Here is a 14,111-nt window from a genome sequence, read left to right on the forward strand (position 1 = left end):
TTGCATATGCATCAAAACAGGAGCATGCATCCCTAGGAACTGTACTCAAACAATTATTTAACATATAACTGCTCATCATATCAAGAAAAAGAGAATCCGAGAGATCAACGTATCAGATTATTCTCCAGTTATTTGTGTCTGCACACACACACACCACACACACACATATAAACACGCGCACAACACACATATATAGAGAGAGAGACTATTTGGTATATGTCAAAAGAGTTGAGTGATCTCGTGAATGAGGAACTTGTTCCCATGCAAATATGCTCTTAGTTGTCAAGGCTGTTGTGTGTGTGTGTGTAGAGAGAGAGAGAGTATAATCACACACCCCAACATATGCTCTGCAATTTCCCTTTCAAAACGTTGTTAAGTATTCTGTAATAATCAATTCCATTTTTGAAATTACCAGAATGCTGCTCACTGTTCAGCAATACTTCCCATGCAGGCCCGTGAGAATCATAATATGATCCCATACCTTCCTCTTACTCACTCTCTTGTAGGGAAAATTATAGAAGTTCATCAATGCATAACCACAAAATTTGATCCTACGCAAGAACTAAGTAATTAAAAATATGTAACATATCACTATTATAGAAAATTAAATTTATTAACTTTAACTCATATAAATAATCTCGAAGTATAATTAAGTTTGAGTAATATATAATTTATATTTTAAATAAAAAACTTTTTAGGATGTTTTGAACTTGAATACTATATTTCTGTTATAAAAGAGATCTGTGTCTATATAGATATAATTTAAAAGACATATCGTTCGGGTATAAATATAATTTATCCTATCGTACATAACTCCTTCCCAGTTCAAGTAGAGAAACGACAGTTTCTTCCATGTGCAGTTTCTGCCAACTTTTGAATCCTAATTTTTATTGGTTTCAATTTTGTTATTTATCTTTCTAAATGTCAGACATCAATGTTCTCATTAGACCCAACTCTATGAAAAATTGCTAATTAATGGAACTATCTGATGTGTTAGACAACAAATATAGCTGGTGCATATATAATTACTTAAAACCAATAAAATTAAGACTATAACGAATTAAATTAAAGTTCATGTAAAGTAGATTAAAGACTAGAGTAGTAGGATAGTGAAGCTGGCCTTTTTTATTTTCAATAATTTTAGGGTTGTCATCGAGTGGCTTGCTGTACGAATCTCTAGAAGAACAAATTAATCAAAATTGTTTAATTAGGGCGTACGAATCTTGAGGGCATAATATTCTCTTATGATTATAATCTCTGGTATCATAGTTACTTTTTCAATAATTGATTGCAGGGCAGGTGTAGCAAATTTTGGAGGCATTTGGCAGAGAGGAGATAAGAGGAAGATTAAAATAAAGTGGAGAGAGAGAAAGCAAGCATGTGGATTTATGTGGAAGGGATTTTACTAGCTAGCTAAGCAACAGATCTGGTGGGTGATATATAATAAAAACAAAAGAAAAGTGGATCAATGTTGGGACGTATCTGACTTTATATGGCTTTTGAAAAGCTCAATATCAGTATGTTTTATGGGTCAGTTTACCTGTCTCTGATAGAATGTCAGTGAGCTTCTGAATCAAAAAGAGCTCACAATATTCCAAGCAGTTTTTAAAAGACTCACTTTCTTTAACCCTTAAACCCCAAATCATTAACCCAATCTCATCAATAGTTAAAAAGTTAAACTAAACAAACATTAAAACCCATCTCAGCCATGCAGTATGCTCAAGACATGTGGTTTTAAAGTTCAGTCTTTAATAACTGTTGCCCATATAGATAAGATTTGCACAAGAAACGTTTGTGCTCAAGAAGATATTGGAAAGGCATATTTAATGATAAAGGTAAAAAATGTCGATGTAATGTATGCACCCTCTAAAACTTAGCTTTGAGCTTCAAACTAATTAAAAGCAATTCAAGAAAAGCCTCTTTAATGATGAAACTGAGATCATACTCGTATATCTAAGATTACTGAGGAAAACGGTAGGAGGAAGGGAAGCAACTTAGATTTGAACATAACTCAAAATTCTTACTGTCAATACATGCACTAAATTTTATGGAAGAGGTTAGAATGTCTGTTTTGTTAATAGTAGTCAGAAGTTAAAACCTTTTTGGAGGCGTTGAGACATGCCATAATATATCATGAGGAACTCATTTTGACATAATCCTACTAAGGATTGAAGCTGGACTCATCAATTTCAGCAATCCATTCCTTATATTCGTTATAATAATCAAAACAATGCTTTTTTCTGTCTAGGAAGACGAAGTTTACAATCTTTGTCTATAATTGTGATATAATAAATCATCAGACGCTGCAACTTCAGTACCAGTTTCAGGAGATCCCATGGTCAAACATGAAGGAAGTCTTCGTTTGATGTATAAAATTAAGAAGAAGAAGAGAAAGAAGAAAAGAAACAAAATTGAATACATGATTGTAAGAGGTATATACTATACCTTGGGAGGACTGTGACCAAGCCTTAGCTCCAGATCTAGTTCTTCACTGGAACTAGGACTAATAAACTCGAACATCTGAGACTTGATATGATCGTGCCGATTAACAACTGGAATTGATTTTGAGGAGAATGGAATTGATGATGAATCATCTGTTATTCTTCTCCTCTTGCAGCTCATAATATCAGCTTCTTCCTTATTACAATCAGTGCCTACTATCTCGGACATCTTCTCATCCCCAGATCCAATAAGATCGACCTTTCGAGAATATAATTTTCGTTCAGCAAAGTTTGACCATGAAATACAAGAATCATATGGTGGGGCGGAATTCTCTTGAATCAAAGATGGAGGGGCTAATTTAGCCTCGGGATGATGATCAGAATTAGGGTTAGCGTTGGAATAAGCCAAAGAAGTAGATGTGAGAGAATTTTGATATTCAAGACTGGTTTCATCTTGTTTTTGTGGACTTGGGGGTTGCTTTAGCCTAGCTCTATCTCTTCTGTGAACATTCATGTGGCCTCCTAGAGCTTGGGCTGACCTGAACTCTCTGCTGCAAAAGCTGCAAGAGTATGATCTTGGAGGCCAAATACACCCACCAAGACGCTCATCTTCTGCGAAAGCTTGTTCTTCCCATGAATCGCCATAGGTGAAGTTGTGACTCGGTGAAGCAAGAGCATTATAAGAGCTCAAAGATGAGTGCTTTCTCTTGGTCCAAACCCAACATTGACCTTGTTCCATGGCAGCTCAAACTTAGCTGCAGGTAAAACTAGATTGATGTGAGATGAGTTTGAGCAAAGGACTCTATAAGGCTGGGAATTTGGAAGCCTCCATATCAAGTATGTTTTGGAGGGAATTTCGCTGGGTGGGTTTGGGGAATCATTTTAATTTGTGAGGAGGGTGAAGGCAGTCGGTGTTTGGTACTGTACCTTGCATTTTTCCCCCCTCTCTTTTTCGGGTTGAAGAATATATGGAACTGATCATGTTAATTAAAAACCCATTTCAAATCTCTTACAATTACAAAAGTAATTTCATATAAGTTATTCAGAGAAAGATTAAAAGGCCAAAAAACAAAGATATGAATGAAAATTCGAGAGGTTAATTTTACTAGATCAGTTACATTTTTTTTTGAATTCTCCAACACACATTATTTGGAGTGAGATGTGCATGAATCCTAATACAAGTACATTCTTTTATTATGTTCTGCCCAAATATAAGAATCTAATAATCTAATAGACACTTTTAGAATTGGGGTCAGTGTAGGTACATGCGTACAGAAGAGACAGATGGCACACCAAATTAAAAGATTATTCATCAGGGAATCGCCTTAGAAAATATTGTCTATAATCGACGTGCACTTCAAATATAACTCCACTTGTTGACTCCTAGCTAGCTATCTCAGTGTTATATACAGTAGTAGGGGGGGAATTATTATCAAGTTATAAGAAAATTTCACCAGAATATAATAACAACTTTCATAAAACTTAAAGGCACGTACCTTTCTTCGTAAATCCTCTAAATGTAATAATAACTAATATATTATTATATTTTAAAAAAATAATTAATATTTTTAAGGTCACAGTTTCTACAATACGCATAGCTAATCAAATTAATTAATTCCCTGCATTTCTTGCGGGTAGATAGTGTCATGATGGATTATAAAATTAACTACTAATGTGCGTCCTAAAAGTGTCTTAACCTACTAAGATGTAAGGTGGCCGCAGAGGACTCAAACTTAGTGAAGAAAGATGACTTAAATATGAATATATATTACAAAGAGGTGTCAATTATTTAGTTATAAATGTTCAGAGAACACTAATTGGCAGTTGGGGGTCCTCTTGCTATTTTCATTCAGAAAATTATATTATTATACGACCTAATAATAATAATAATATTGTTCGTTTCTGTACAGATAAGCAATTATGTGACTAAATCTCATATGTTCAATAATCCCATGACAATTGAGTATTTCTCAATAATTAAGCCTTACACGACAGCCAGTTTCTACGTTAATCACTAGTTAAATACCACAGCAAGCACATAAATTAATCTCTTTGAGACTTCGACATTTCATATTACCTAATACCTACCAGCATACATCATACTAATCGTTTTCTTCTTTTATTTTGAGTTTTTTTTTCAAAAATATTATAAAAAGAGAGGTGCCTTAGTGGATTAATATTATTATTTTCTAAAGCTGACAAATTTATAAAGGCGTGTGATTGACGAATTTGCACTGGGTTTAATTAATTGTTTGATTTTTATTATTGTTATGTATACTCAGATCCTCTGGTTTCTCCGAACAAGGACAAAAGTAAAACTTTTTTATAGCCACGTATAAATTAAAATAATTTCACATCATGTTAGAAGTCATCGTTTTATTATTTTTTCAGATAATAAAGTCTAATCTCTTCTGCGGTAATATTGAGAGTAAATAATAGATTTTTTTCAATCAGGTTGCTATACATACAAGAGTTGAAATTTGATCTCCAAAGTCCAAATCATCTGTTTAAGTGACAAAAATCTCTATCACTCACCAACTTGAGTTGGTATTTTTAAGCATTATTTAGATGAACTATTATAACGGTATACATGCATGAAAATCTAGTATGTGTGTGCATGTGTGTATTTAAAAGTTGTAAAGTACAACTAGTGAGAGATGAATGATGTAAAAGAAAATAATAAGAAGGAAGAAATTAACCCATAAAAAAAATGAAGGAAGAATTTAAAGAGAGCAAGTGAGTGATCGAATGAGATTTTTCTTTTTCACTTGATTTGACCATATATGTAGTTGCATTTAAACTTTGATTTTTATTTTTATTTTTAAAAATTATACTGAACAGATAATTGTTAGTTTGAATATAAATTCGTTATTTATTAAGTAATAATATTAAATTTAATAAAATATCCATATTTAGTTTTTGTTTATATACTGAAAAACCATTAATTATGAAGAATTTCATGCTTGGAAAGCGGTTCTCATCACGCAAGTTGATAATGTAATTGAATTATTTGCAACTTGACAAATACACAAACATTATGATCATTTGAAAGCAGAAACATTCCATCCCCAGAATTTGACAAAACAGAAAAGACAGATACCTGCTTCTTTTATATTATAATTTCTTGATACGATTAGTTTATAATGAAGATGCATGTTGTTCTCTCTATTTATTTATAAACTTAACAATAATTATTATCTTATTCCATCTCTCTATACGCTGCAAAAATTGTCTTCTTTCTCTCTACTTGCATATGTTCTTTATATCTCCTGCATTAAGGCGCTCGATCCGTTTTGTTTTAATGTAAAATATACAATACATCCAGAGAGAGAAAGTAGACAGCAAATAATAGAGAATTACAGAGAACAGAAAATAATTGATGAGAGATATATGAATAATAGAAAGATATTGACATGACACTAGATCACCCAAAAATGGTAAGCTGTGTTTTTAGGGGAAAAAATTAAGAAAACTAAAGTTCAAAAATCTTAAAAAACATATTAGTTTTTGAAATTAAAATTTTATCATACATTAAAATTAATTAATTATTGAAAGTATAATTATTTTTGCAAATTTATAGTTACCATAATTTTGTTAAAAGTTTGCAATAACTTCTTTTTTTTTTTTTGCCAATTGCAATAACTTCTTATATGTAAAAGGTTTGTGTAAAATCTAACAATAATGTCAATATTTATGGCCAGCAAATAATTTCACCCTTAATTAATTTTTCAAATCAGTGTTTAAATATAATTCTTCTTCACAAATGAAATGGTAAGATTCGGACTTATCTTAATGGTTATTAAATAATAATCATGTCAACATATGAGGCAGCATTAAATTAAAGATACAATTTAAATATGGTCTCAAATATTAAACATGTTGATATGTAAAGTAATATGAGATAAGTTATTGGCCAAAAAAATTCAAGAGACAATTCATTTTGAAATATATATATAATTAATGACGATGATTAATTTTATTTGCGTGTTGCTTGAGGATGCTCACATGCATATATATTATTGCGTTGTGGTGACATATATGCTCATCCCAGCACCGGTAAGGCGTTAATTAAGGTTCATTTTGGTGTATTGCTTTGTCGTATAATTTGACACCCACGAGCATGTGTGCGACTTCCAGGTTTGAAAATTTCTATTTTGTTGGCTTTAAATATTTGTAGGCTGCTAAGCAAAGGAGCAAAGCCAGTAGGTTGGTAGGTAGGATCCTTATCTTAGAAATTTGTTTAAACAAAAATTACCCTCAATTTTTGGTTCTTCTTTTCCACTCCTACTAATTCCCCTTCCTTATTTCCAAACTACATGGGATGCAAGTAAACGACTTCTCCCGCTTCACATGCTCTTGCTCTTTTATATAAATATAATGATCAATAATTTATAAGCAAATGTGGTCTCCCGACAAATTTTTTTATCAATTCAAATATCAGCAAATTTGCTTGTATACAATTAGAGATATCTATGTCTCAGACAACACACACCTATGCAGTTTGTAATCTCTTTGAAAATTTCTATGGTGATCCATATCTCTTCCTATTAAAATTTTCTTGTTCATTTGGAAGCTACTGGTTTCTTTAATTTCTTGCCATCATGTGACATTCTTATAAGGCATCATCTAAATGTTTTCGGGTTGTGTCTCTTTAGTTGACATTAAAAGGAAATAACTGATCATTTTTTTCTCTGCCCATTCACTAAAGCGGTTCTGGTTTAAATGTTTTTAAATTAAAATTGATAATATTAATCCCTCTTGTTTAATTTCCTTTTATGGTTGAAGGACACTCTAACTAATTTGCATAAGTATAATCTTCGCTCTCAGATGAAGGGTCATAATGCCATTTGGAGGAGATAAAACACAGCTTTACATGAAAAATCTATATTGGATCCTCTTGTAGTTGCATAACAGATAAGAAATACTATCACATTTTCTGAGATTGCTTTTGTCGCACCAATTATATTGCTTTTTCTTGGTACCAATGCAATGCTCATACTCCGAATCCATATTTCTCCTTCATTAATTTTGGTGGGGTTATTCTACTGCATAGGGTCAGAAAAGGAAATAAGTCTACAATATGTCATTTATGAATATGTTTTCGGGGTCAATTTTTACAATATTTTAGATGGACCAGGAGATTTTACGGGGAGCACAGCTTTAACTACAACTCAGATCCTCCCTCTGTTGGATTATTAATCCTCGCTTCTTTTCTTCTAAGGTTCAATCGCTTCAAATGTTGACTTCAATCAAGCAATTTGCAAAAATTGTCAGATCCAGCTATGAATGAATGAAGGTATCTTGAAGGATATCATCTCCTTTTGCCAATTATTATTATTATTATTTTGTTTAGATATAGTAGTGATGCATTCTTCTCATTCAGATGTTCTCTAAATTTCCTTATCTTTACTCATTGCCAGTATTGTACTTTTAATATTACTCTTTCTTTTATTAATATTATTTGATCTTTTTTAAAAACAAATTAGAAATGAAAACAAGTAGGACTTGTTTAAATTGGCTTTAATAATATCAAAAACTACTCTGAAAGTTCAAAAATCAATTGAACCCAAAAATTATGTTTGGATTGGCATTCAAGTCAAATGATTTGTTTTCCCAAAAATCAAATTAGACCGAAAGCTATATTTTAGAGCTTTTGGGATTACAAAAGCCAAATGTGTATTCAAATTTTTTTTTATAATAAAAGTATATTCAAACATAAATCATATTATACTAATTAATTTTTTATCTGAATTTCATTTTGCAAAATGTAATTAGGATAAAAGTCACTTTTACAAAAATGTTAATTCAAACAGCCGCTTAAATCCTAAATGCAACTCTTACTTTGTAACTAAAATTTCTGTTTACAATTATCAGAATTAATATTTGCAACTACTTTTTCAAGAACCTAACTGGTATTATTATTTAATCTTTTAAGATTTAAATCTCGTTCTCCTTTGTATTTTTTGAAATGTAATAAATAGCATGACTAAGGACTTTGTGCTGCACGTAGAATGACTGAACTTCTTTTTTTTTTAAACGCTCGAAGTGATTAAAACATAATGAAAAGAAAGTGAATCTGTGTGTGTACACACACACACACATAAAGGTCAAAAATCATCTAATTGTTTCCTTGTGAAAAGTCCACGGTCAACCCTCCTCTTCCTTGCCTTCTCCTCCATTATCACTTATCTTTCATATTCAAACGCCTATCCCTACTCAACTAATTAAATGCAAACCACGTCAATACGAAGCATGCGTAGCCATCTAATTTGATCTTATCATATATTTTGTGTGTGTGTGTAATAAATTACTTGAACTTGTATTATCTATTTATTGATTAAAATATACTACTTTTGATTCTAAATATAAGAGTTAGTTGACTTATTTGAGAAGATTAAAAAATAATTTAATTTAGTTATTTGTAATAAATAAATATTGTCTTTTCTAAAAATTTTTTTTAATCAATTGTATTAGCTAGAACTACCATTATTAAAAGGATTACCTTGAAAAAAATAAATAAATGAGAGATAAAGTTGATTGAGATTTTATATTTAGAATCAAAATAAAAGTCAAACGAAGTCTTACATTAAAAATTGGAGATAGTAATTAGACAATGCTATTGGATTAATGTTTCGCATATTGCTTTTGTAGCGTAATGAAATTGAAATGTGTTGAGTGTGACTTGATTTTCAAACCGTTTGACGATTGATCTATCCACGAGGGCCAAAATTATTTGTTTAGATAGCGCTATCAATTTTATGAATTTAAAAACAAGATCAACAGTAATAATCTACAATTAAATAATATATAGCACATATTTATATATGTGTGTAATTAGAGATTTATAATAATAGGGAAGGAACCGCCCTCCTTTTGGCAGTATGCTAGTCGCGTGATTTGAGTTTAATTAGCGAAGAAATTTTTAAGTAAAATTATTATGTAGTCTCTTGTGAACAATTTATTAACTCACAAACATGTTATCACAAGTTACAGTACAGAAAATGACAACATGTGTATATTACTCACTTATTGTGAGATTTTTCAGTAGTTACTGGATTACTTATGTGAGATTGTATAGTGATTTTTTTCCCCAAATTTTTAAGAATCATTGTTTCACTCCTGTAGCTATAATTTACTCATCAAATATTCCAAATGCCACCTTCACTAGTCATTCACGTGTCACACACAATGAAATTGAAATGAAAATATTTTCTAAGAATTAATTTCAGGGTTGCTTTCATTAGCCAGTTTACGTGTCCTAATTTCAAAACCTTTGGGAATACGGAATTAATTTGAATCAATCATCAAATGCTGAATATTATTGGGACTGAGGATTAGCGCAACATTTAAGAAAATAAAAGGTGGCGAACAATGTTTGATTTCAATAGACTAAATTAAGTTTTTCTTAATGATTTTAATGAAAAATATCTACAGTTGGCATGGATAAATAGAATTTGTCATGGGCATGCAAATTGTTTTTAATTATAATTACTATTTATCAAAGTTTATTTACGAAAATTCGATTGGGCTTATGCACAAGGCCCAATAATATATGTTTAGCGTCCTTTGAGTTGGTGGGCTTTAGCAAGTTTTGAGAGAAAAATGGTTTACTTTTGGTAATAAAAAAAAAAGGCTTTAATTACACAATGACACAGCCCATGTTGACCCGAAATGGAATTGTTTGACCGTACCAAAAAGATGGAAGGATGATGGTTTTAAAAAATATTAAAATAATAATATTGAAGAATCAAATTTATAAATTAAATTAATTATTAAGCATATTTTAAAAGTCATTACTTATGTAAATACAAATTTAGTGACCAGATTATGAGTATATATCATTTACATATCCAACCACTAGTTGGACTTAGGAATGACAGGCCTTTTTGGAGAAAAGCTCTTTTGGAAGTTGGGCCAGATTTACCAAAGTCCATGTTTGGGCCGGGGCCTACCCAGGTAACTGTACCCGTTGTTTTGATTTTCAGACGCGAGAGAGATTTCAGACCGGAAATTAACTGGAAAGAGACGAACGCAGGGGAAGCGTTTAATTTTGGACTTACTCCTAAACAGGAAAGAGCAGAACGTAGTGCTGAATAAACGAAGTGAAATGTCACTTTCTTCTTCTTTCCATGCGTGACCAAAATATCTAAATAAGAGGCAAAAATCATTTTTTGAAGTAACCATATTTTCTCTTAAATCTTTAACTTTGCAGCATCGTCAGAATTAGTTTCGGTACTCATCACTTTAATAAATACCTTAAACTTATCAAACCTGAGTTATTCATATTTCATTTAAATAATCAGAATTTGATTTCTTTTTTATTTTTATATATTTAAAATAATTATTTTAATGTGTATAAGATCTAAAATAGAGAAAATTTCTTCACAATCATTCTTTCAAAAGATAATTTTTCCTATTTAAAATTAATTAATTAAATATTTTAAATCTGAACTGTTTAAATCAAATATAAACAGTTTAAATCTAATAAGCTTATAGTACTCATGAAGATGATGAGTCCTGGACCACACAATACTTTTTACGTGCCATTTCATATCACGAGGACCTCACAGAAGCTGGCAGGTTCTCTTATTGTTGGCTTTCATCATCCGCTCCGGCCAAGGGATCCGCTGTTAGAGAAAATGAGCAGAGGCAAGAGGTGGTCACTGAGTGGGATGACTGCTCTGGTCACCGGAGCAACCAGAGGCATCGGGTAACTTGTTCATCCAAACCTCATGTCTGTTTATATATTGGTCTGTACTTTCTGCCTACTAATTTGCGTTTACTGATTTGGATATAGGCATGCCATTGTAGAAGAACTGGCACAATTTGGAGCAGCAGTGCATATATGTTCCCGTAACCAAGCAGACATCGATGCGTGTTTGAAAGAATGGAAAAGCAAAGGATTTAGTGTGACTGGATCAGTCTGCGATGTGTTCTCAAGTCACCAGCGTCAAAATTTAATGGAAACTGTTGCTTCCATTTTTCGTGGAAAGCTCAACATCCTTGTAAGCTTTTCTCAGGCTAATTGGTGGGAAAATGAAAGTAAAATTCTCAAAATGTCAATCTGTTTAGTTTTTGTTTTTCTTGCGTCCATTCGTTATCTTATGGACATGATGATATATATATATATATATATATCTTTCTTAAATCGGAAATGAAATTGACTTCAAAAGCTGTCTTCTGTTAGATAAACAACGCTGGGACAATCATATATAAGAAAGCCACACATCAAACTGCAGAAGATGTATCTACTGTTATGGGCACCAATTTTGAATCTGCTTACCATTTGAGCCAACTTGCACACCCACTCCTTAAAGCTTCAGGATATGGTACCATCATAAATATCTCCTCCGTTGTGAGTGTGAAAGCTCTGCCTCTTGTTTCCGCCTACGCTGCATCCCGAGGTATATCTTTGCAAGGAAACATGCCTTTTTTTTTTTTGTCTCTTAAAGATACATTCCATAAAATCTTTAACATGTACAACTAGAAGGGCTATCTTGATAAAAAAATAGATAAATATGAGAGATAAGTGAATTAAGATTTTATAGTTAGAACTAAATTGAATGTCAAACTAGTTCTTATATTAAAGACTGGAGGTAGTATGTAATTTCAAATTCGAAGCATTACATTTCCTCTATCTTTGCTCATTAATTGTGACAAACTATCATGAAGTTTTGAGCAAATTTACTCATTATCTCTGTAATTTTATTCAGGAGCTATGAATCAAGTCACAAAGAACTTGGCTTTAGAATGGGCAAAGGATAATATTCGTGTAAATGCAGTCGCACCAGGAACCATAATGACCTCGCTTTTGGAGTCTAGCTTGGTATAAAATTACCAACATATGTCTAATTAGTTCATATCTATGGTGATGCAGTCATTAGTATATATCTGCACTCAGTTTTGATCAGTATTTAGTATTGTCTTGCTAGTTTTCAGAAGTATTGTCATATTTTTCTTTCCTGTATATGAATTCATGTTAGTTTAAGTGAGAATTGATGCTCAATATGTTTGATCTTCTTGTAGAAAGAACCTGGTGGAGAAGTTGCAGTGAATCATACTGTATCTCAAACTCCGATGAATCGCACGGGAGAGCCTAAAGAGATATCAGCGCTAGTTGCTTTCCTTTGCCTTCCTGCTGCATCATACATCACTGGTCAAATCATATATGCAGATGGAGGTTTCTCTGTTTAAAGTTAAGATCTTAGAGGCCTGCGAGTTATTTCTCTCGACTATGTATGTTTTCTGCTGCTTTTTTATTATTTGGGATGACAAGCCGATGTTTGTTTTCTTGTTTTAGCTTAAGTAGGGAATTATTATTTACCGTCTATATCCCAATCTAATGCTCCAAGAGACATAAAGAGAAGTATGGGAAAAGAGGATATACATGAAACCACGTTTTGGGACGTATGCATAGCTTTGAGAAAAGTGGAAGGAAGATGCTGAGATGTGAACTTCAGTGACAGAAACATTAACTGACCCTAAAAAGAAAACCTCCAATTACAGCTCAGGTGCATGCTGAGATTAGCGTCTTCATGAAATTGCCAAGGATAATTAGTATTTGCTCTGGGCATGCAGATTGTTTTTAATTTGGCAGCATGGTTCTAAAATGTTCAAGTCGTCATCATCATCATTATAATCAGAGCTGATGCAATTTTTAGTACATCAAATTTGTTCTCATTTTGATTTTAATCACTCAAGTTTTAAATCATATATTTGGGTTTCTCAAGCATTTTTCATTTAAAAACATTGGTTTCTATAATTTAATAAAAACTTGGATCATTTTGTTCATTAAAAAAACTAAAATTTATAGTTTGAAATTCAAGAGACTAAAACCAAAATTAGTGCAAATTTAAGGTACTAAAAATTATATTAACCATAATTACTATTTCTTGAACTTTATTTACCAAGATTGGTTTAAACTCTTGATTCAACAGAGATTAGTCTCAATCTTAAAATGATTTGAGGATGCTGAGTTATAGTAAAAAAAATTTGGATTGGGATTTTGCATGAGTCCCAATAATATAAACTTAGCTTCCTGTGAACCGGTGGGCTTTAGAAAGTTTGAAAAAAGCCAATGGGCTTTTAATTACACACTTATCGCAATGGAATTATTTGAACCAATAAGATTTAGGTTTAGTAGAAAACGATAACGTGATAAATTAAAGTTCAAATTCTTATCAAGTTACATGCCCACATTTAATGTCCCGACTTCCAACAAAAAGACACTGATAAATTCTTATTTTAATATATTATTTGATATTTTTTTCGAAATAATTATTAATTAAAGTGTGATAATTTTTATTGATTGTGGATATTTTGAATTAAATACTAAATGCATGAAATTATATATTTAAAAAGAAATCTTATCATATTTTTATCTCCACGTAAATAATTATTTTAGACTTTATGATAGTATCTCAATTTATTTTTTACAGGCCTCAAAAGAGGAAATAAATAAAAAGGAAAACTGGAAGGAAAAAGAAAAGAATTTAAAAGAAAAAAAAAGAAAGAAACAAGAGACGCAAGCCCACCATTATGGGCATCACAGGATTAGGAGTGGGGACGGACATACACAGCCGCACGCATAACAATTTTCATATCCTCTTGTCAGACACCTGTACGTAAAAACAGAAATGGAACTATTTGAGCGTACCAAAAAAGATGGAG

General features: G+C 31.7%; 2 protein-coding genes across 2 annotated transcripts; one reads left to right on the forward strand and one right to left on the reverse strand.

Annotated features, from left to right (window-relative positions):
• Positions 1 to 2,445: 2,445 nt before the first annotated feature.
• On the reverse strand, positions 2,446 to 3,180 carry LOC114742310 (transcriptional regulator SUPERMAN-like; the record flags this gene model as incomplete). Its single annotated transcript, XM_028930578.1, has 1 exon — positions 2,446 to 3,180. A coding segment is annotated over exon 1 (735 nt), but the record flags the coding sequence as incomplete, so codon positions are not given.
• Positions 3,181 to 11,077: 7,897 nt separating this feature from the next.
• LOC114742315 (tropinone reductase homolog) lies at positions 11,078 to 12,635 on the forward strand. Its single transcript, XM_028930590.1, has 5 exons — positions 11,078 to 11,151; positions 11,239 to 11,446; positions 11,629 to 11,845; positions 12,155 to 12,267; positions 12,468 to 12,635. Exons 1-5 carry the CDS (start codon positions 11,081 to 11,083, stop codon positions 12,633 to 12,635), a joined length of 777 nt encoding a protein of 258 aa, XP_028786423.1. The 5' UTR covers positions 11,078 to 11,080.
• The last annotated feature ends 1,476 nt before the right edge of the window (positions 12,636 to 14,111 follow it).

Source organism: Neltuma alba, unplaced genomic scaffold (assembly GCF_004799145.2).
Source record: "Neltuma alba isolate B1F8T4 unplaced genomic scaffold, ASM479914v2 tig00003705_pilon, whole genome shotgun sequence".
Taxonomy (NCBI): domain Eukaryota; kingdom Viridiplantae; phylum Streptophyta; class Magnoliopsida; order Fabales; family Fabaceae; genus Neltuma; species Neltuma alba.

What these genes read in the sequence shown, in the direction of transcription:
- LOC114742315 (XM_028930590.1), top strand. Translation starts at nt 11,081, where the DNA reads ATGAGCAGAGGCAAGAGGTGGTCACTGAGTGGGATGACTGCTCTGGTC. An exon ending in CGCCTACGCTGCATCCCGAG is followed by an intron (nt 11,846 to 12,154) that starts GTATATCTTTGC and finishes AATTTTATTCAG; the next exon opens with GAGCTATGAATCAAGTCACA. An exon ending in CGCTTTTGGAGTCTAGCTTG is followed by an intron (nt 12,268 to 12,467) that starts GTATAAAATTAC and finishes ATCTTCTTGTAG; the next exon opens with AAAGAACCTGGTGGAGAAGT.